The following is a 23,955-nucleotide window of genomic DNA, read 5'->3' as shown; positions in this document are numbered from 1 at the left end:
CCTGTGGTAACTCTGAAATATAGCTCCTTTGACGAAATAGGCTTCCAACCCCTGTCATATACGGACCAAAAATATTTTCAACTATGACTACATCGTCTTGTAGCATTTTTATGGTCGGCGGTCATCATCATCAGAACATTCATTCCGTACTAATGATCTATAATTCTAGTACTATGGCTGTTGAACCGACCATTTCGAGAGTTCGAACCATCGTATACGTCGGCAATATCGGGTGGTAATCGTCGTCCGTAGGCTCAAAGTAGTGTATTAGATCGGTCGTGGTGTGCCATGGGTTTCTTATGGGCGTGGTGGTGAGGTGGCGTGCTATTTTCTGAAAACTCAGGGGTAGTGAGGTGGTGTTTCAGGTATAGACTTCGGCGGTGTAGTGGCAACCCGATCGCTCATGAGATAATCCTTTTAGGTATATATAGGGTGGTGTTTCAGGTATAGGCATCGCTGACATGGTGGCTTTGTATACTAACAGGCTGTGTTAATTTTGGCATTTTGCATGACTCGAACCAAGTCATATGAGTCGATACTAGGGCAGCCAAGACAGACATTTCATTGTAACTTCGAAAAGTTGAAGTCACCACATTATCGGTATTTTGTCTATCTGTCCTCATACTTGGAAAATAGGGCTGGAAACAGTTAAGACTTGGGCCGGGCACTATAATTCAAGTACTCAAATCTGAATCGAGTAATAATTTTAATTATTCGAGTCGAGTAGTAAAATACGATTTTTTTCGAGTACCAAAATTATTCCTTCTTCGCAACTGAAAGTTAAGTTACTAGGAGAACTATAGTTTTGATACAATTTTCCTCTGAAGAAGCCTTGAAACATTGATTGGCCGTGTCGCAGCATACAAGACATAGTACAAAGCTACGAACGTTATTGAAAATAACACATTTCTGAAGTCATGATCATCCCACAACATTGTCAAGAAGTGCAATGAAATCGGTATGGTCGAAACAATACCAATGTATTTTTAATGTGATGGTTAACAGGCATTATGTTCTTTGTGGTGACATAAAAGATACAAATTTGAACTTTTACATAGTGCATTTGGTTGTGACGTCATAATTAGTGATACTGGAATACTCGACTCGAAGCGTAATACGTGATTCAGAATCGAAGCACTCAGGTTCTCGATTTTGCCCAGCCCTAGTTAGGACTGAGGAAAATGGCTAGATTAATAATGCGAGCTATTCTATATCACTCGAGCAGAGTTGAAAAAAGAGGGTTGAACCGGATTGAACTGAAAACTGAGCAGTGAACACAATGATTCGGACTCGCACTCGAGTCACAACACTATGACTCGGACTGAACCCTCTACTCGCTGACTTGGATTCGAACTTGAATCGGTGGTGAATTGAAAATGACTCGACTCGAGTCAAAACTATAAAAGTGAGATTGATTCATGATTCGCAACCTTGTGACTTGGTTACAACCATGCACAAAACTGATAGTTACAAACTGGAAAGCGTACATCCAATCACTAATTGCTCTCGTATATCCAACACCAGAGGATTCGGACATCGAATTGAGTAGCTTGCATTACGGCGATTGTATGCGCAGTGTAATGTCGCAACTGGAGTAAACAATCATTAGCTGGAATTAATTTCCATTCGTTTATAGGCATACGCAATAACACACTGTTCAATTTCGCGCTATGATTAAAATCAATCACCAACAAAGTGCATTTGCAGCAGTGAAGGTGTTTCGCGGCATGCGTGCTTTTTTTTAGGGGTCTGGAGGAACCGCAGTAAACCTCCTCCCGTGACGCTTGTGACCGCCCTGTGGCATTACACCACAGCACTATGTGCCACAAGCGCCCGTAATAGGGCACTTTCGAGTCGTTGAACTCAAAAGCACCCATAAGGGCATGAGTGCTTCCAAATCGACATCTGCAGCAGGGTCACTTTTTTATCCTTTGGCGTCGCTTATATATTCGTCTGATTACTTAGTTATTTCTGGTGGGCATGCTGGCGACGTCATATTTTGTGTTACGATCATTCATATACCATGTTCTTTTGAATTCTCTACTAATAGTTGCTGATGATTACCCTGACGAGTGTCAGCTGAAAATATTCGGGTTCATTTCAATATGAATATACTATTCAATTGTATATTGAAGTTCTGTACCTCCAAGAAGCTCTTCAGTTATTGCTCAGCTCACATAAGCATCAGTTTCAATTTTTGAAATGCATAGTGATCATTATTTTCCGAACCGCACAATTGGCCATCGGTGTTGTGCTGATGACGAAATTGCGGGTATGATGAATGCCCACAATACCGTAATGATAAGGAGTGAGCGGCAGCATATCTAACCTACCCAGGTTTCGCACATTTCCATGAATATGATTAGTTTTAAGCGGTGGTGCCAACAAGGGAACAATTCTTAATTTTGTGGACGATTACCGGAAAATTATGTGAATTCAGACAATATGTAATAGCGTAGCATCTTATGAATTACATCGGAGCTGGAGCTGCTTTTTAAACGATCGGCTTCAGCTCCGGCTTGAATTTTATGTAGTAGAGCTCTTACTTCAATGGAAATACACTGCTCCGCGGCTCCTTGCTCTGGCTCCAAAGCCGTGCTAGGGAGAACAGTGTTTTATCAATTACATATTCAGGTCAAGTAGTGGAGTCCGTACCACAGCAGAACAATCCGCCGGCTGTTCTCAATTTTCATCCTATAGCAAGGCTTAATTTAGTCATTACAGTTGTCTTTCATTTCCTGCTCTAAACATAGCAAATTGTTTCTGCTGTAAAATGTGGATTCTATCGCTATAAACCATTATATGTGACTTGGTGATCTTTCGTAGGTACATGAATATGCTCCAACACAGAAATTGACCCAGTGAAAAGGGATTTATCCGGTACGACATACGCGCGAATGCGTGTCGCCATCAACAGTTCAACTGGTAGGTAGCCACAGCTGGCATAGTTGATGGCGGCGCTGTGGCACGATTGTTATCCAACTCAGATGTCGCATTGTTGGAAGCTTGCAGAGAAGAGTTCCGTCGTCGGTTGAGGGCTTTCAACAATTGGAACGCGAGAAACGTATCCAGCATGGGCACGAATGAACTGAGGTCTCCAAAGCAATTGCTTCAAGAAGGCGGGTGCCGTTTCTCTCGACATGTCACATAGGATTAGACATCATCTCACTTGCAAAAGTACAGCGTTTGGGGCTTGGCGAATCGAATACACCGCAATGATTCGATTCCAAGCCTTCGTAACAGTAAGCGCAACTTTGAAGTCTGCCATGAATTAAATATTAATTGAAAATGATTTTAAGTTTGCTGTAACAACCACGGCTCATTGCAATTGAGAAAGTAGCGCTACTCGTTTTCATGGGTGGTGTTTTGCTGCATGTATCGAACAGCATGCTGCCTCGCCTTCCTCGCAATGACATTTTTTGTTCCCAAAATATTAAGAAGGTATAATTTTGGTACGCATTCGGTAACTTTTATTCTCACTAATCAATTCGAAACGTCTGATTTTACGCTCGATTCAGATTAGAGTACACGGATAACTATGCCTAGCCCTGACTACGTGCAGTTAGATGTTAGATTGAGAGACCATTCATTTTGTCTTGTGCGTCGATTTTAATTATTATCGTATTATTATTCAAGAGGACTTCCATGAAATCCCATCCTAGATATTTTCCTTAGATAGCTTTTTCGCTGGGCTTATGGGATATCAATGCTGGATGTGGGATACTTCATCAACCGCGAGCAACGATTTCTCTGAAAAATGATTCGAGCTGTCACATATGGTTGTAGCAAAGTCATGGTAACTCCACCAACACGATTTTTTGCTAGATTCTCTTATGCTGTCTCATTTTATTTTCATAGTTTCATAGGAAAGGAAAGGACATAGTTGATTTTTGTTCTTGATACATGCGGCATATACACCGACTCATGATACACATACGCACGATCTGTCCATATGAATACCATGTGCATTAGGGTTATGACTTGAAAAAAAAAAATTCTTGTAGCTGGAATTAATGAACATTTTGGTTTAAAATAGCAAAATTAAAATTATCTTGTTCAAATCGTAAAAATGTCCCGCACAAACTAACTTCAATTTTCAGCATTGATCCAAATATAGAAAAAAATTGACAATTCAATGGTTATTCTTTGCTACAAATTCAATCTTCAAATATTTGTCCTTTTGCACTTCTGGTTTAGTTCTTCCGTCAATTTGACTTCCCTTTCTGCAATTATGTTGGTGCCAGGGACATCTACATCGGACTTATCCGACTACCAATGAGGCTTTAAGGCACTTTATCGCTGCAGGTCATTCGATCGTAGAGATGGAAGTTTAAGTGCCCTTTGATTAGTGGTAATATACTATTTTCTTTCAAAGAGCGGCATGCTCTGCAAAGCTCAAAGATAAACTCAAAATCATCCCGCCATCCTCGGTTTTCTAATATTTTCTTCTGAATTTCTGGCTTGGTGGATTGTACCAAATTTTCGTAGTGTTTTACCACATCTCCAAATTTAAAGCTGACAGTTGGATTTGTTGAAAACATTGAAGAACTGTGATATATGCTTTAAGACTCAATAATATGATGTTGGCAACCAATATATTGTGGTTTATCAAAACCCTTGCATTTTGCAGCTTCACAACAACGCCATCCCGCCGTCCGGTATCAACATGCTGCGTCACATATGATATGACATTTTCCAGAATTCCTATGCATCATATTCTTTTAATCGGTTTTCTAGACCGCTGAAAATATCTCGAGTTGTTCTACTTTAGCCTTTTCGAACACCCAGTTTGATTTGTGTCGGGCAAATTGAAATTATAGGATACTTGCAGTCTACATCTAAAATCGAAATTATTAATTATTTATTAATTATTTATTTTTAACTGTTAACAAGAACACGATAAGATTAATTTAATTTGGGCAATCACAATTTACCAAAATACTATTTTAAATCTTCGCAATCGGAATTTTGTCCGTTAAATTCAAATCAGTTGATATATATATATTATATAGTCTGTATCCACAAAAGAAAGCCTATCCTTCATACAGTGAAAACTGGAAAATTTTTGTGCGGGAGGTTTTTGTTTAAACGGTCTTAACTTTTGTGAATTTTCAAATCAGGACACAATAGTTCATCATTTGTGACTACAGGACACACAAAATTTTGAATTTTTTTTCAAGTCATAACCCTAAATTGCATATGCCGCTGGAAAGGAAGGTGCAGATATAGCCTTGTACGGCTTTTTAAGTCTTGCACCACCCCTCCATGCTATCCCCGTAATGCATGAGCAGTGCTCATTGAGCACCAAGCAGGGAAGTCATGGATACAAGTGTTACTAATTTGTTCTATGGTTTGACCCGGCCGGGAATCGAACCCACGACCTACCGATCAAGAAGCCGGACGCTTCACCATTACGCTATCCTGTTAGTCATAGTTTTCACATATTCCTGTTCGGAAACAAGTTAGGGCTACTTTTTCACAGTTTGATACAACACTCGCAGCGTTGTGACAAAGGATGAATGAAGAGTAGATTATGAACTAAATATCACGTCACAAAACGTTCGAAATTACTGAATCAGCTCAAAAATTTATCATATATTTCTTTAATTGAAAAACAGTCTTTTATATTTTGCAATGGATGCCCAAATTGAAGTATATTTTGTGGACCGGGCGTAACGTTAACGCGGATCAGTGGTTGAGAACCACTGATAGAATAAATTAATTTGTACAACACATCACAGACAACAACCCAACAGGGTAACAAAACGACTCATTTACGAACCATATAAAGTAGTGGTTTACCTCCAATTCATTGTCTTTGCTCTGTGTATAGTCCTAATTTCATATTTGAGAATTCTCTTATCAACTGTCATAACCTTCCATACCGTCAAATTATTCGTTGGGATTGCTAGCATTCTGGTTGCATTTTATGATATTACGATAAGGTAGGCTTAACATATTTTGGAAATCTAAAAAGAGGACACTTTTTCAGAAATTTCAGACTTACAAAACCGGAGAAGAATTCTCAAAAACCGATGAATTTTACCGACTTTGCGATCGATTGACTAAAAAAAAAGGTCATCTTTCCGCTCAGATCTCAAAATACCGTTTTACCCTCCACGTTGCCAGAGGTCATCTTTTCGCTCAGAGCTAAAATCACCGTTTTTCACTCCGAAATACCTGCCGAAGCTTCACTTCTCTCCTAATTTGCGGTATATCACTCGCAATTTGCTCTGAATCTGACCTATATTTTCAAAAAAGAGGACAAAATCTCAAATAAGAGGTCAAAAGGGCGTCCTCCGAGGACACTTTCAAAAAAGAGGACAAATCCTCTTAAAAGAGGACGTATGGTAAGCCTACGATAAGGGGGGTGGGCCGAATTTTTTCACTATCATAAACTTGAGCGTGTCTAAAAAAGAGCAACAAACTCGGAATGACAACCTCGAGCTCTGTGGGATTCCATCCTACAAAGATGAGGATACCACAGCGCTCGTGACAAAAATTGGCAAAGCAATGGGCATCGAAGTCTCCAATGAAGACATTGTCTACTCCTACAGAGTCCCCTTCAAGAAGATTCCCCCGGTTGTAGTGAAATTCGCCTCAAGAAGGCCGAGGAAAGAATTTCTCAAAAAAAGATCACTAGGGAAAACTGCAGGTGCCACTGATTTCGGAATAACTGGCATGAGCAAACTGTTCATCAGTGAAAATGTTACAAAACTGAGAAGAGATGTCTTCTTCGAAGCACGAAAGGTTCAGAAGAGCAAGGATTATCAGTATCTATGGACAGCTGATGGAAATATTCTTCTCAAAAGAATAACGACACAAAAATAATACATATTCAATCCACCAAGGACCTGTCCAAGATCATATAAAATGAAACATGTCTCATGATAAATTGCCAAATTTGATGCAATGGCCAATAATTTATGTCAAGTACAGGACTGTATGAGTGTTCCGACGGGAGATCCAGCTCTGGTACCTACAGCGAGAGGATCTCTTTTTGCCCATATAAACACCAGATCATTACCAGCCCACCTGGAAGACATATCTGCCATCTTCAAAACATGCAACTGTTCTCCAACATTCATTGGCATTTCTGAAACCAAGATGAAGAACAATCCTGTAGTAAATGTTCATCTCCCTGGATATAACTTTCTACACTGCCCACCCAAAACTAATGCAGGCGGAGTCGGTTTATATGTAAAAGAAAATCTATCATACCAAGAAGTACATGAGCTAGACTGCTATACGGAAGGTGTTGAAAGCATCTTTGTCAGACTTACAACACAGAATCAAAATCCTCTTGTCATTGGAGTTATATATAAGCATCCCAGAGCTAACCGAGAAACCTTCATGGAAGAATTCTCTAAAACGTTGGACAACCTAACCGCTTCAAATGACCAATTTCTTATAATGGGGGATTTTAATATCGACTTATTGCAGAACACTAGTTTCACCACAGCATGTTGTGATATGCTCGATTCATACGGGGTAGTCCAGATGATCATCAAACCAACCAGAGTGACTGACCACTCTAGTACTCTTCTGGACCACATGTACACTAACATTAGTAAATATAGACTTGCTTCATTTGTCATGGAGCACTGTATGACCGACCACTATCCTATCATGTGTCATGTCGATATCATTTTACCTGCCGCTACCATAACCTTTACATGCAGGATCCCGCTGAATCCTCAGGGGATTGATGACGTCATTGAACATGTTGGAGATGTTTTCAAGAACTATGAACTAGCACCACTTACAAGTGAAAACTTTGACTCCGAATTTGACAAATTTATTCTGGACATAAGTCAAGCCATTGACAAAGAATTCCCTATCCGTAAAGTCAACCGTAATGCCCGACGTCTGAAAACTAAGCCGTGGATCAGCTGAGAAATTCTGACAGCCATTAGGACAAGAGATTTGATACACAAAAAATACTAGGCCTATATTAACGGAACTGAAGAAAAGAAAAAGATTTTCAAGAAATACGCCAACAAGGTAACACAAATGAAAGAAAAGGTCGAAAGAGCATACTACAAAAAACAGTTTGAAGAGAGTTCTAAAGATCAAAAACAAACTTGGAGAACCATTCGAGAAATTATAAATGTTTCCAATATCAAAACACAAAAGCAAAACATTGAATTAGCATGGTACAATACTATCATCAAAGATCCAGATGTTCTAGTGGAAAAGTTCAACCACCACTTTTGTCGGATTGGTCCAGAGCTAGCATCTTCTATACCTCCATGCCCGCGTGACTTCCTCTCATTCATGAAGAATCGTCCCATGAACTCCATCTTTATGGAACCGACCAACGTAGGAGAGATAGCAACGATATTATCTGGAATGAAAAACACCAAAGCAGTAAGACCTGACTCAATACCAATCTGTTTCGTAAAATTGGTATTTAATATTATAGGCAATACAATTTGTATGTTGTTCAATGGTTCATTGAACTTGGGAATTTTTGCTAGTGCCTTGAAAACTGCCAGGGTAGTTCCTGTTCATAAAAAAGGCAGCAAAAATTTGATGTCTAACTACCGTCCTATATCGATTCTGTCAAACCTTTCCACTCTATTTGAGAAATTGCTAGATTATAGGCTCAAGAAATTTTTCGAAATGCACTCAGTATTCACTCCATCCCAATTTGGTTTTAGAGCAGGCTATAACAACAACCATGCCACTCTATCAATTGTGACGAACTACTACCAAATTATTAAACAGAAACGGGTTGGTTGCAGCATTTTTATTGATCTTAGAAAAGCTTTCGACACTGTGAACCACTAGATACTAATAAGTAAACTAGAGCGTTATGGAATTAGAGATATTGCCAAGTCCTTACTCATGAACTACCTTGCAAACCGTAAGCAATTTGTGAAATTGGGTTCATCAAAATCAGTAGAAATGGAAGTTGAATGTGGCGTTCCACAGGGCTCAGTTTTAGGGCCAACCCTATTTCTGATCTATATCAATGACATCATTAACTGTTCTTCCTTTTATACCACACTGTTTGCAAATGATACACATCTTTTTATTTCATCTGATAATGTAAACAACCTACAAAGTACTGTGCAGAGTGAACTTATTGAAGTTTCTCAATGGCTTGCTGCCAACAAACTGAGTTTAAATACTAATAAAACTGTGATGCTACTCTTTAATACTGCCTCTGATAATTTTACTGTGAATCTGAATAACAACCGTATTTCCCTTTGTGACTCAGCAAAATATCTTGGAATCGTCATTGACTCTAAATTGTCATGGAAACCGCACATTGCTCATACCATTACTCAGCTTTCTAGATGTGTTGGTGCCATGACCCGACTCAATCACATAGCTCCCAGATCTGTACTTGGGACAATTTATTTTTCACTTTTCTACTATCTGCAGTACGGCATTATTGTATGGGGTAATGCATGCACCTCTCATTGCTCTAAAATTCGAACCCTGCAAAACCGAGCCATGCGTTTGATGGCCGAAGTGCCCCTTTGAACCAGACTGTCCCAGTTCTACCGCAAACTCAGAATCTTGAAATTTGATGATATATTTGTATTTGAAGTTGCAAAATTAATGCATCGATATTTTTCGAATGACTTGCCTCCCGTCTTCAATCATTTATTTGTGCTTGCTCGAAGTGTACACTCCCATAATACCAGACATTCTTCCAAGGGCAACATCCATATACACCCTCCCACCAGTAACCTCACAAAGAAATCAATCGAATATGCCGGTCCTGATATTTGGAACGCTATACCTACATCTATAAGAGACCTTCCTTATCACTTATTCAAAAAGGAATTATTCAGACACCTTATCTCCTATTACTAACACCACTTGCCTCATCCATTTTTTTCATGTTATTGTTATTATTTATGGTATGCTATGCTGAATTGGATAATCCCGACCAACTGTAACCAAATTTATGAAGAATATCTGTAATTGGTAATGCAGGGTGTGATCAGACTAGTTGACCCTACCCAGAGTCATATCGATTACACTCCTACACCGTTAAGTATCTTGTTATACTGTAATTTCATGAGTCACTGTTATTTTTGTTTCGGTTGGACGAATCAATAAATATTTCTCTCTCTTTAGAACCACTGAGCTAGTGGAAAATAAGCAAATGCAGCCATCGCATTAAAACAATTGACGTTTGTTGTTTGCTGTTATTTCATTATGTTGTTGTTCTTGTGACTGGTGGTGAAAAAACAATTCCATGAATCCCATTAACCCTGGCTGATAATGCCTAGTTTAATAGTATTTGCTATTACGCCTCGCATAGGTCAAATACGTCCTTATGACATCATAAACGACAGAAAGATTTTTGACCGCCTTCAGTGCGCGTAACTTATGTAGGTGGTATGCGAGCACTGCATATAACCTAGAAATGGTACGCGGGTGAAAAAGGGGTACGTTGATTCGTCTCCCGTGAAAACGGGTTGGTAGTGTGTTCATTTTGACGGAGATTATAAAGCCAGAAAAATGAAACTTCACCCGGGCAAGGCTCCTTTGTTCCTTGTCGCCGGTGAGTTGATTCGATTGATCACATGTGATGCCAATATCAGTCTAGGCCAAGTCCGGTCAATATCGATCCAAAGATGTCATCACATCTACAATTGCTCCAAGCGAGAGGGTCTCAAGTAGTATTACATTGATTTATGAGGACTGTAAGATGTTCTCTGCTTAGCAAAAATGCTCAAAAAAATGTGTTTCCTGAACTACAATATATACCTGTCAAACAGGAACTACTAATTTCTTACTCGACCAATGTTAGGTTGATTTTTTGAATTGCTGCCACCAATTTGAAGTTCCAGTTGTACTGTGTGTTGATGAAATATCAGCTTCATCGGTAAAAAGATATATTGGTATCGGCTCAAAATTCTGCTATTGGTTAGGCTCTAGCTGGAAGTTTTGAAAACTTGGAATGCCATCATCGATTCCCGCATGTCAACTTGTCTTTAAAATTGATTCTAAATAGCACAAATAGATTTGCAAACTCTGCATTCGTATTTTTTCCTCAAATTAGTATATATCATTAAACTAAGCCGAAATTGCCATACGTAACGTACCAAAATTCATGCTCAGAAGCCATTACTCATTGAGTGGCATTGAAATATGCAAAAAGTATATTTCCATCTGCTACATAGAAACTAAGTAACAGCGAGCACTTCTACATATCCAGAGATTTGACGATGTACAGTAGCAGGGATATCTAGATATCCCTGTACAGTAGCATATTCTTCATGGGTACAGGGTCATTTGTGAAATGATAATTATTTGTAATCGACACGCTAAATAGAGAGGTTGGTGGCGAAATACGTTGAAATCGAAATTAGAGCACTCGACCATAAAAAGGTTAGGAATTCCTGCACTAAGCAAATCTTGCCGAGTGCAGGACCTAATGTTGTTTATTTCCCATTTTCTAGTATCTCAACCTGAATAGGCGGCAATATCTGTTTTTCAGGAAAAGATGACATGCACATTTGTGAGTTGTCCCTCGAAAAAACCGGACTTACTAGAAAGAAAGGCACTGAAATTCTGCCTCAAGAATTTGAACAGGTATATAGCGTGTATACTAGAATCTCCATAGCGCTGGACAACCTACTCTTGTTTGATTTCATACAGTTTGTTTGACAACAAACTCTGTCCACTACTGCAGAGTAGATAGCTAGTGTGAGGATAGCAATACCTCAATTATTCCACTGGCAGCCACCCGCAGCTCCATTATAGTTCCAACAAACTTGTGTAATAATTTCAGCGGTGGGAAATTTGTTAAGTCATATAATATGATTAACTTTACTTATCAATTCTCAAATTTGTCGCCAGTAGCATAAGGTTGCACTCCTAGCCTACATTTTATGGGCAGTGCCGGCACGCTACCTAACAATCGCAATGTGGATGGCTATATTTGAAATTCGAATTTTCAAACGGGAACACTGAACATCAATTCGAAAAGACTTAATTTCTCGCTGGTGATTAGGAAGACATTGATGATTTGAAAGCTGCATTGTCATACAGGCGATCAATCAACGTAGCGTGCAAAATTGAAATCAGCCTGCGAAGCACATGATATGTCCGAATTCGAGGTGAATGTTGATTGCGGAAATGACAGCAATTTTGATTTGTCACATGTATTGTATAACCTTCACATCGAGCCCGATTTAGATTATTGATTGTTTGCTGTAGACAACAATATTTTGCGCATAATTTCAAGGTTTTGAAGAAATTTCTCACGGCACCTATGCAAGACGTAAATGGCACACAGATTGAGAAACACTGAGATATAACATGACTAAGGCTGACTGTATTCCTCTGATTTATTGTTTCCGATGACTTTATGTAACACTGATCTGAAATGGAGGAGAATCATTTCGAAACAACGAGATCCCGATATAGTTTTAAGGCAGAGGTCTTCAACTTTTTGCTCTTCAGGTTCACATTTCGATCACACTTTTAGAGTAGCCTACGGCCGCATTTGAGTGTTTTTTCGATCTATTTGAGTGTCAGCGCACGGGTGTGTTAACGTTGGGTATTTTTTCAAATGTATTAACGGTATATATGTTTCGTAAATGCAATATTGTTGATTTTCGCTGATTTCTTTCTAATTTGTGTCGGTATCAAATTCTAATGCTCTTACTTTTCATTTATCCATGAAGGTTCATTCTCATACAACAAAGTTTCATATGTTGATGTTTTCCTATGTTGGCGATAAAGTCTATCATTTTTTTGATTATTATCAACATGTTCCTAAGTGATTATAGTACTATTTAAGCCAGAGGTCTCAAACACGCGGCCCGTGAGAGCATTTTGTGCGGCCCGCGACGGCATTTTGGAATTTCAAGTATTCGATAATATATTCCAGTGCCACATATCTTTTTTAGGTATAGGAACTTGAAGTTCACCCTAAAACTACTAAAAAACACTGAAATCCCAACAAACTACACTATCACATCACTTTTAAAAGCTACCATGCGGTAGAAGATCAGCTATTACGTCACATTTCTAGTTCATGATGATATAACATGACCTGTTGATGATTCGTGACTGAAAATTGTGATTTGGTTTTGTGCGATCTTTCGCAAAATTACTCGATTTCGGATTGACTGGGTGATTAAATAAAAATGACTCGAGTTGAGTCGAGTCAAACGTTAAAATCAGAGCAGGACTTGCGACTCAGAACGGTGACTTGGCAATCCTACGGATGCAACAATCTATGAAACTGTCATGGGGAATGGTAATATATCAAAAGGTCGTAGCTTGCGTTGCGTAGGGTATATATAGCTATCTAATCAGGTCAGTATGGTAACCATCGGCATTATGTGACCCCCTTGACGTATAGTTGGTTACATGCTAGGTATTGTCTGATCTCTTTATCCATGTTATTATCGGTGGTGAGTAAGGTAGTAGTACGCTCCACAGCTGTAACAACAATGAATTCATCGGCGATTGGACAATTGACATTTCTATCGCAGGGGTTCTTAACCAGGGTCCGTAGACCCTTTCGGGGGTACAGCGTACGAGATGCATTGTGGAATTAGGCTCATATGCTGTGGAATATTTTCTTGACCAATTTATTAAACTGGAAAATGGTCTTCGCGCTATGCGCGATTTTACGTGTATGGGCTTTCTAATTTTAATATAAAAATTGTGTTGAAAATGAACAGGGGCTACGAGAAATCTTATTGGAATCACGAGGGGTACTATCGCTAAGGTTAAGAAACAATGCTAATACTATGGCTCAATCATGATTATATTCAAGATGTTACTGATATGTTCAATATTAATCGAAGGCAAAATCTGACGCTGATTTAATTTGACTTTGGCAATGACATAGTAACAATAGCCTACTTATCACGACTATCATAGGCTTGATTCGGCTACACCGCTCAAATGCTCTGATATCAGATCAATCTTCAGCAGATTTTAAAATATTCTACATAAAATTGTGGCACGTCAAAGGTCCACTAGCCTCAATATTATAACCCGACAGTTTGACGATGTCATGATCAATGTTCCCTCTAATTTTGACGCATCTGCGCACACTCACCAACTCATTGCGCAGACCCTTGGACAACAGTGCGTAACGACTAAAAAAAGGTCATCACTTCGGATTATTTGTGCGCAACTTAGATTTGCTGTGCGCAGAGACCTTGTCAGCAGTGCGCATTTGCAGCTTAGAGTGAACATTAGTCATGATGCATCCTCTCGCATGATGTCTATAACTCATTTTTGAATAACTGGTTGGTGGTACAGAACTTGAACACGGCTTTTAACAGTATATTCATATTTATTGACTCGAAGAACTTTTCGCGTGCCTCTTATCAAGAGCAACCGGCACGATAAAGGATACAGAACAGAGATGGATTCAAAACCAAATGGCGAATGGTGACGCAATAATGCAAATTTATAAATAACATGAATGGAAATTCAGCCATAGCAACAATGCAGCGTATATAGCAACAAGCAACTTGAAAAGTAGAGCGCGTGAGGTATAAAATACAAATACAATGAGACAATGCAGCAACACAGAGGAAAAAATTGAACAAAAACACGGACGAACAGCTAAGCAACGACAACTAGTGTGAAATTTTAAGATTATACAAAAATTCTTTCTGGCGACAAAGGAACGGGTTGTTTAGTTTGATGAAAGTGGATTCCAAAGCAGTTAAATGAAACATTGATCTACCCTTGGATAAAACTGAAAACATGTCGTCTGAATAGTTCAAGGCGCAGGACGGGTTGTCGATCAAATGCTGGCCAATTGAAGAACTGCTTGTCAACACTTGGCTGTACGATTGGGATTTTGATGCGTGTTTGCATTGCTGAGTGACACTTTCAGAATCAGGGGACTGCGATGCCGATCTTATCCTCTTAGGAACGTGCTGTTTGATACGTTCTAGCAAGCGTTGGGATGTGCGTCCCACGTACCGACTGTCACAGTGGCATTTGTATTCATATATTACCATACTTTGATGAAAATTAGGCAGCACATCCTTTTGCGTGTTTGGCAAAATTTGTTTTGTTGTATACACAATCCTCGCATTAACAGTGTTGTAACAAGATTCGACGCATGATCTGATTGATTTGGTGAATCTATTAGAAACAGAGCCAAGCCAAGGAAGGTGTATGTACACCGGGCATTTGATATTGTTAGTTTATTTACTAATGTGCCATTGACTGAAACTTTCAATATTTGCGCTGATACTCTTTACAATGGTGATCTTGAACCTCCTCCAATTCCGCGGGAGATTTTCTTGGAGCTGCTTGAAATATCAACGTCGTCGGTTGAATTCAGTTTCAACGATATGATGTATAACCAAATTGACGGCATTGCTATGGGTTCACCACTGGGACCTACCCTCGCGAATATTTTTGTTGGGTTCCATGAGAATAAGTTATTCTCGGGCCCTGATAAACCTCTTATGTATTATCGATACGTTGATGATACGTTTGTAGTTTTTCAAAGTGAGCGACAGTGTGATGCCTTTTTCGATACGTTAAATTCAATGCACCAATCCCTTCAATTCACAGTAGATAAAGAACAAAATAGTTCCCTACCATTTCTTGATGTATTGGTGGAAAAAACGGGTCACCAATTCACCACATCAGTCTATCGGAAGCCAACATTCACCGGTCATTATGTTAGGTGGAACTCCTTTTGCCCGAAAAAGCGTAAATTAAATTTGATCTCCACCCTTGTGCATCGAGCACTTATGATTTGCTCTAAAAACAAATTGCCCACAGAATTAGATTGGATTAGATCCATTCTGTCCAAAAATGGATATCTCGATTGCATCATTGACTCTGCTATTGCGGAGAAAATGCGCAAATTCAGACAACCTACAGTTTTCGGCCCTAACAAATGCCCGGTGTACATACACCTTCCTTGGCTTGGCTCTGTTTCTAATAGATTCACCAAATCAATCAGATCATGTGTCGAATCTTGTTACAACACTGTTAATGCGAGGATTGTGTATACAACAAAACAAATTTTGCCAAACACGCAAAAGGATGTGCTGCCTGCTTTTCATCAAAGTATGGTAATATATGAATACAAATGCCACTGTGACAGTCGGTACGTGGGACGCACATCCCAACGCTTGCTAGAACGTATCAAACAGCACGTTCCTAAGAGGATAAGATCGGCATCGCAGTCCCCTGATTCTGAAAGTGTCACTCAGCAATGCAAACACGCATCAAAATCCCAATCGCACAGCCAAGTGTTGACAAGCAGTTCTTCAATTGGCCAGCATTTGATCGACAACCCGTCCTGCGCCTTGAACTATTCAGACGACATGTTTTCAGTTTTATCCAAGGGTAGATCAATGTTTCATTTAACTGCTTTGGAATCCACTTTCATCAAACTAAACAACCCGTTCCTTTGTCGCCAGAAAGAATTTTTGTATAATCTTAAAATTTCACACTAGTTGTCGTTGCTTAGCTGTTCGTCCGTGTTTTTGTTCAATTTTTTCCTCTGTGTTGCTGCATTGTCTCATTGTATTTGTATTTTATACCTCACGCGCTCTACTTTTCAAGTTGCTTGTTGCTATATACGCTGCATTGTTGCTATGGCTGAATTTCCATTCATGTTATTTATAAATTTGCATTATTGCGTCACCATTCGCCATTTGGTTTTGGATCCATCTCTGTTCTGTATCCTTTATCGTGCCGGTTGCTCTTGATAAGAGGCACGCGAAAAGTTCTTCGAGTCAATAAATATAATTATACTGTTAAAAGCCGAACTCATTATTTGAACAAATAATGCCCGGCATAAAAACGATTTTATTCAAATATTTGAAAATATGATTTTTTTCGGTGTCAAGCGTGAATAGTACAATAGTAAATTACATTTTCATGATGTTTGTGGAATGCCTGTCTTCAAGCTCCTGCCAAATAAGGCCTACTTGGAAATTCATCGTTGAATATCCCTATTATTGGTGGTGCGGCCCGCGGCGTCATCAAATCTAAGAAATTGGCCCGCGAGCACATTTGAATTTGAGACCTCTGATTTAAGCAATCAGTTTATCTGTAAAACTACAGAATGGTCTTTGTTAGCAAATTTTATCAGCATCTTATTGCATTGTTGAAACTGTAAAATATGGACGCAGGATAGTGAATATTATCGACTATGTTTTATTAATCGGTATATTCAGAGATACTCCCGTAGTCATACCAATTTTGTTTGATACACTGGCCTTGAAGAATCACGACGTTGTGACAGAAGAATTGAGTGATATGTATAAACAACATTGTGATTGTGGTACTCATCCTACCTGTAATTCCTTCACGCTGCTTCATGTTTTGTTGACAATCAAATTCCAGACTGTGGTGAAACTCAATCTTGGTTACCCCCACATTGCGTAGAGCTTGAAAAATTGAGCAGTTTTATTGATCTAATTCACACTACCTTGCACTGGAGTGCAGAACATATATAGTACATGCACTATGCATATTGTGGTATACCGTTAGCAATATGATGTCATTAGATTCAATGTGCAATGCGGTCGTGATGGTACCTGAGTTTTTAGCCCTTGAAATAATACAGATATCAGTTCAATGTGATTTTCGTGTGGGGTTATGTCGCTGCTGCTACTAACACAGAAGTTACAACCAACAAGTACACCCAGTGGTTCTACAGCATTGAAAAAATATTGCTTTATGACTTACAGCGATTTGAGATGTCTTGATGAAGGAGTTTCAATGTGCATCAAAATATATATTAGGGAGCTGAAGATCCGAAATTATTCTCAATCGTCATCAGCAGCACCACCACCAAAAACAATGTTAGATCAACTGCACAGATTCAATCATGTCATCACCATGACACCAAAGATTACAGGTTAGAGTCTTTTGATGTTGTTGTATGTTGGAGAATTATCTGGGCTCGTGCTGGCCTCTGTTTGAACACAAAGGGCTGAAGAATGACCAGATCAACTATGCGTAAAATGAAAAGGAATGATGGAGTGAGGAAGCGTTGGAGAACTTGGAGCTCAGGAAATGTATCAATGTCACAGTTTTGTTGGTACCAATAACACCAATTTATCGCTTCTGAATTTCGAGCGAAGTGTTTCAGAAGTAAGGAACATGAGTCGATGTTTAGTCCAGAATTTTTATGTCATATCTCCGTATATATCTATTAAATTATAATATGTGCGGTACATTCCTGCACAAACGATGTGCTTGAACAATGCAGATGCAAAGGAACCGCAACACATTCCCAGTGTGCTAAGCGAATGGCAGGTAAGCCACTGATACCAGTTTTACATTGAAGTCTTCAGTTCTACCAACGGTAGATTAAATTTGGTTTACTATCTATAGTCTGACCCTAGAGATCACAACCTACCAAGCATTGTACAAACATTGCATGTAAATCAATATTGACTCAGGGGGAAGCAGGTGGCGCAATTGGTTGAACACTGCAGTCACGACACCAATGGTTGCTGGTTCGAGTCTCGGCTCTGCCATGTTTCTATGTGTCGGAGGTTTATCTGGGCTCCTCATAGCCGATACAGCTGTAAATACAGCGCATTGAAAAGCCCAGTCGAAGAGAGAGCCATACTCTTGAAAGATGGCAGCAAAAGACCAAGTTAAAAAAGCAAAAGACGTATGAAATTACTGAAATTAATGTACTGGGCGCAAATGACCGTACAGGCGATAAGCGCCAATGTTGTGTAAATATACAAACAATATTGACTCAGTTTAATTGCGATTTGGAGCTATTGCATTTGGCCCGATAGCGATTTGAGAGTATAGTGAATATAGAAATGAATTCTGAGATATGACAAAGTATGCAGCATTGATAATAAATGCATGATGAAATTTGTTAAGCTCTAGTAATAATTGTTTTAAAAAAGAATGAGTATGCACCACTGACAGCATCCAGATAATCATTTGAAAAGTTTGAGTCTTTTGCTAAACTTGAGTCATAAGCTAAAGTTTCAGATGACTGCCAATTTGTCTAGGAGGGAAGGTCAGCAAAGGGCAGTTTGTACAATGAATTACGTAGATAATATGTTTTTATTTGCTGCATAGCCTACCTTTCATAGAAGCTTGAATATGTGTGTCGATACTGATCAGCATGGCACTCAGACAAACTTCGTCACGCTCAGTCTTAATATAGAATTAGCATTTCATAGATTGCTCAACTCAAAAGCATTGCAAGATTTTTCCATGTTTACATACCCAAACTATTTTAGTGGACTATTTGTAGTGTTAGGAAATATTTGTTATGCAAGCAATGCAAGTAATTAGCCTCAAAGGTCAATTTGGTGTGTGAATCTGAGACATTGTTAACCTATCTTTTGGGATTTGGCTGGTCCATTATTTATACTTTGTTTGAATTACAAGCGTTTATCGCTTTGCTTGGAAAAAGCATGAAAAATATTTGAGGTACGAATTCCATCGTTTATTATATTTTTCCTTAAGAATCTCACTCGCATGTACAGAAATTACTCTTGTGTGTTGCACAGGGACTGCTAGATTGTGTCAGTCATACTAATTGTTGGAAGTTTTGTCTCATTATTGAATGTAAACATGGAATGGCAACGACCGATTTTGCAGCTTTGTTCTGCTTTGCTGAGGCTGGACTCAGAATTGTTTTGCGGCAGCGACTGTAGGATTTCTGGCAATTCAAAAGTTGTCTTTCAGAGCGCATTCCATGTTTACATTCGATAGTCTCATGCTTTAATGACAATACAATTTCATATCCGTGCTTGTCCAATAAGCTTTTATTGCTTCCAGATACTTGTACCAAATACTTGTATTCATGGCTGAAGCAGGATCAAAAAGTCTGGTCATTGCTGGTTGTGATTTGGGGACTACGATGTCACAAAGTGGTAAGCAGATTGGAATATTTCCATTCTGCTTTACTGACTATTAGTTATAGGCAATTATCTTGGAATGAATATGCAATATATGCTGGATTGATACTCTGATCTTCAACATTACATTTATTTCCATTGACTTGCGATATTTTTCTTTTGGAATAGGGATGAGGGTATTCATGATCTATCTGTCCCAGAAAATTGATGCAAAACAGGACATATCATTCCTGTACTGCATTGCTATTCATTCCTGTACTGCACTACTATTCTAATATGTAACTTGTCTATAAACTAGTTCAGTGGTTCCCAACGTGGGCGATATGGCCCCCCAGGGGGAGATTTGCTGGTCTAGGGGGGCAAAAATGGAGAAAGGGGGCGAACATAGCGAAGGGGGCGATAGGGGGGCGATGACGCGTCAAAACGACTGACGTTTTTTTTTCTTTTTCATTGTTTTAGTCAACCCACGGAAATTTAGATGCAAAAGTGTCAAATTTGACATCGAGCCGAAAAGTTGACCTTTTTTTTTGTTAGTCAACCCGCCGGTGATTACAGTTTGTATGCCCATTTTTGGGTACCCAAAATTTGGGGGGCGATGATCGGTGTTGAGCTTGAAAAGGGGGCGATGGGTTGAAAAAGGTTGGGAACCACTGAACTAGTTGAAAATATTCAATCATGCGATCCAGGCGAGCAGTGGTTCTCAAACTCCTTAGGCACATCTCCCCTGATTATATTGGAAAATTTTGCGCCCCCTATCCTTATTGGCACATCAAGAAAAACTATTCAAATGAGCAACAAGAATGTTTGCAATACCAACACATATTTTGAAGGTATTTAAGGATATAACTGACGAGAGACCTCTCAAACATCAAATTATTATCAGCTGTAGGTAAATCCCGCGGAGCGAGAAAAGATTTATAGTTGCATAATATGTCAAAAATAATCATGTTCAATGGTAGCACGAGGCATCAACATATTTTAGCGATTTTGGTGCTTGATACCTTTTCTTTCCTGAATTGGGCTTGGCTCAAGCGTAACTGACCAGAAGCTAAATCCAAAACCATTGGTGCGGCCCATTCTAAGCCACTTCGATTTAAATCCTCATTTCTTGGATCCAAAGAACATTTCGCAAATGGCATATGGCATGACCTTATAAGAAAATATTTGATGTCCCCATAACGTTGTGTCTTACTATGCGATCTGAACAGATACTGGACCGACAGACCATAAAGCATCAGCTAACACCTTTCCTACACGTATTCACCAGTTACAATCTAGCATCGGTGTATGGACGGTACGACACAACTAGGACATTTAAAATTGCAGTATCTGACGGACGACCTCCTCTGAATGCTTTCACGCCCCCCGCCCCTCCAAGAGCCGTGCCCTTCAGTTTGAGAACCACTGTAGTAGAGTATATATAACAAAAAGCTATTGGGCAAAACTATGAGTTCAGCTCTAAAATCCTAGGCATATTGTTATTGCAAAAGTCAGTTGAGTAGACTCTGCTCCATGTCAACCTCATATCTATGGGTGCTGCTGCAGTGATCTATGGGCACAGCATCGAAGTGTTACATCAATCAATCCACTTTTGGTGAAATTTCATATTACCATAAACTTCATTCGATACGTTGAGATAATTCCAGGCTCTATAATAGCCATCTCAAGCATGATTATTGCCATCATCTACTGCAACAGCAATCATTTTCAACAGAAGATATTGGAAACCTTTTGTTGATCAATTTGGTTGTGTCACTAATTGTCCAACTGGTTGTGAAATTCAATTGCTGAATTGAAAGACTTGGTAGTTTTATTGCTCAAAATTTGAGTTTTGAAAGTCAGTCCACCCACATTTGAACTTCTAAATGGAATGAAGCTGTACAAAATCATAAATATAAAAAAAAACGACCAAGCAGACTTGGATGGTGTCTCAATTCTCCGGCATCAAACTCTGTGAAATCATCCAAATAACACTGGAATAGTTTCTAGTCTCATCCATCTGTTACAGCATCTGCAATGTCGGCGAAGATAGCGAGATTGAATGCTAAGGAACGCATCATTTCAGCTGAAATTCAATTGGCGAAGGCTGAAATTCAATTAGCAGAGCTACAGATTGAGAAGGCGCGTGTGATAGCCGCAAGATCAAAGTCAAGATCAGCCCATTCGCCTGAGAGCTCACTACACAGTTCAAGTAAATTCAATGCTCATTTACATGTGTAAATGAGGAATTTAAATTTTTGCCAGTTCAAACCTTCGTAACCCTTGATTGTTAGCTCAAAGGGTGCTGTTAAATTCAATAGGTATGGAAAGCTTTTTCAAATTATTGCTTAATTATATAGATATCTACCTCCCTGGTTTCACAGACAATGCAGCTGCATGGTGTCAGTTATTGAACTTGCCATCCGACTTAGTGTGACTTATTCACACTACACAGTGTGTAACTTGCAGGCTGTGTTCACCCTCGCCGATTCTGCCTCTCAGACTAGGGAAAACACTGTTCTATCAGTTACATTTTCAGGTCATATAATGGACTCAGTACCAGATCAGAACAATCCACCACCTGTTGAACCTCACCTTATTGCAAGGCTTATTTTAATCATTACAGTTACCTTACATTTCATGCTCTAACCATCGCAAATTGGTTCTACTATAAAATGTGGATTCTACCACCATAAACCATTACGCATAACTTAGTTATCTATAGTGCGTACTTTTACAATGTACATGATTATCCTCCAACACAGAAATTTACCCAGCGAAAAGGGATGTATCCGGTTGGACATACCAGCAAATGCGTGTCGCCATCAACAGCTCAACTGGTAGGTAGCCACAGCTGGCATCGGTGACGGCGCCCCTTTGACACGATTGTTCTCGAACTCAGATATCATATTGTTGGAAGCTTGCAAAGAAGAGTTCCATCGTCGGCTGAAGGTTTACAACAATTGGAAGATGAGAAACGCAGCCAGAACGGGCGCGAATCAACAGAGGGCTACAAAGCAATTGCTGCAGGAAGGTGCGGTGCCGTTTCTCACCACACGCCGCATTCAGAATATACCCATCCTGAGGCAAGTAGAAGTAGACATCAGTCCGGCGAGCAGGACTGGGCAAATCTATTACATCTCAGTGATTCGATTTCAAGTCGAGTATTGAGAACCGAGCATTCTTGGCCACTTATCATGTTATCATAACAGTTACCCTGAACACGTCATCAGCCGTGGCATAGAGAGGAAATTAACGCAATTCAACGCAGAAAAACAGAGCCCACCGAACGAACAATAAAAGATGTTTATATTCATCTACCTTGGATTGGCCCCATTTCCACCCGCTTTGAAAAACAATTGATTTCTGCGGTCAGTAAGTGTTACGATACAGTCAAAACCAATGTGATTTTTACAACAACACAACTGGTCCCTTCAACACGCAAAGACGTTCTCCCTGCGCTTCAACAAAGTAATGTAGTGTACGAATATAAGTGCCACTGTGATTGTGGCTACGTGGGAAGAACGTCAAAATGTCTGCAGGAACGCATAAACCAACATGTCCCCAGATTTATCAGAACACCCGCATCACGCTCAGTGAAAAGCTCACCCTTAACTCATCCGCTTAAGATTGATACTGATCGATCAAAGGCCATTAATTCTGCCATCGGCAAACATCTGTTGGATAATCCGATTTGTGCGAATAACTATCGAGACGACCGATTTCGAATCGTTGGGCGGGACCGTTCACAATTCCATTTGTGTGCCTTGGAGTCGACTTTTATCAAAATACACCAACCAAAACTCTGTCAACAAAAGGAGTTCGTGTACCACCTAAAAATAGTACATTGAACGCTCTCTCTTTCATGCTGGTGACGTCATATTTTTGTTGATATACAATGTTCTTTCGAATTCTCTACTAGTTGCTGACGATTACCCCTGACGAGTGTCAGCCGAAAATATTCGCGTTCAATTCAATATGAATATACTATTCAATTGTATATTGAAGTTCTGTACCTCCAAGAAGCTCTCCATAACAGTAAGCGGAACTTTTAATTCCACCACCAAGTAAATAATAATTCAAAATTATTTTAAGCCTGCTGTGACAACCATGGATCGTTGCAATTTCAGATAGTAGCGCTAGTCATTTTGAT

The 23,955-nt window shown here is 39.4% G+C and overlaps 1 protein-coding gene and 1 long non-coding RNA gene across 2 annotated transcripts in view; both read left to right on the top strand.

The window, feature by feature from the left end:
* Positions 1–23,369, top strand: part of LOC145452114 (uncharacterized) — a 52,587-nt gene extending 29,218 nt beyond the window's left edge. The window contains exon 8 of the mRNA XM_080330330.1: positions 22,705–23,369. Within this exon, the coding sequence (XP_080186456.1) occupies positions 22,705–22,973 (269 nt within the window). The 3' untranslated portion in view covers positions 22,974–23,369. The remainder of the gene's footprint in view (positions 1–22,704) is intronic.
* Positions 10,518–13,453, top strand: LOC145452120 (uncharacterized). Its single transcript, XR_013919204.1, has 3 exons — positions 10,518–10,528; positions 11,468–11,562; positions 12,218–13,453. It is a non-coding gene; the product is annotated as an uncharacterized LOC145452120 (long non-coding RNA).
* Positions 23,370–23,955: the final 586 nt, after the last annotated feature.

This window comes from Botryllus schlosseri, chromosome 12 (genome assembly GCF_051294905.1).
Source record: "Botryllus schlosseri isolate E-star chromosome 12, Bs_hap1, whole genome shotgun sequence".
NCBI lineage: Eukaryota > Metazoa > Chordata > Ascidiacea > Stolidobranchia > Styelidae > Botryllus > Botryllus schlosseri.
The sequence above is the reverse complement of the archived record's forward strand: the minus strand, read 5'-3'. Positions and strand labels throughout refer to the sequence as shown.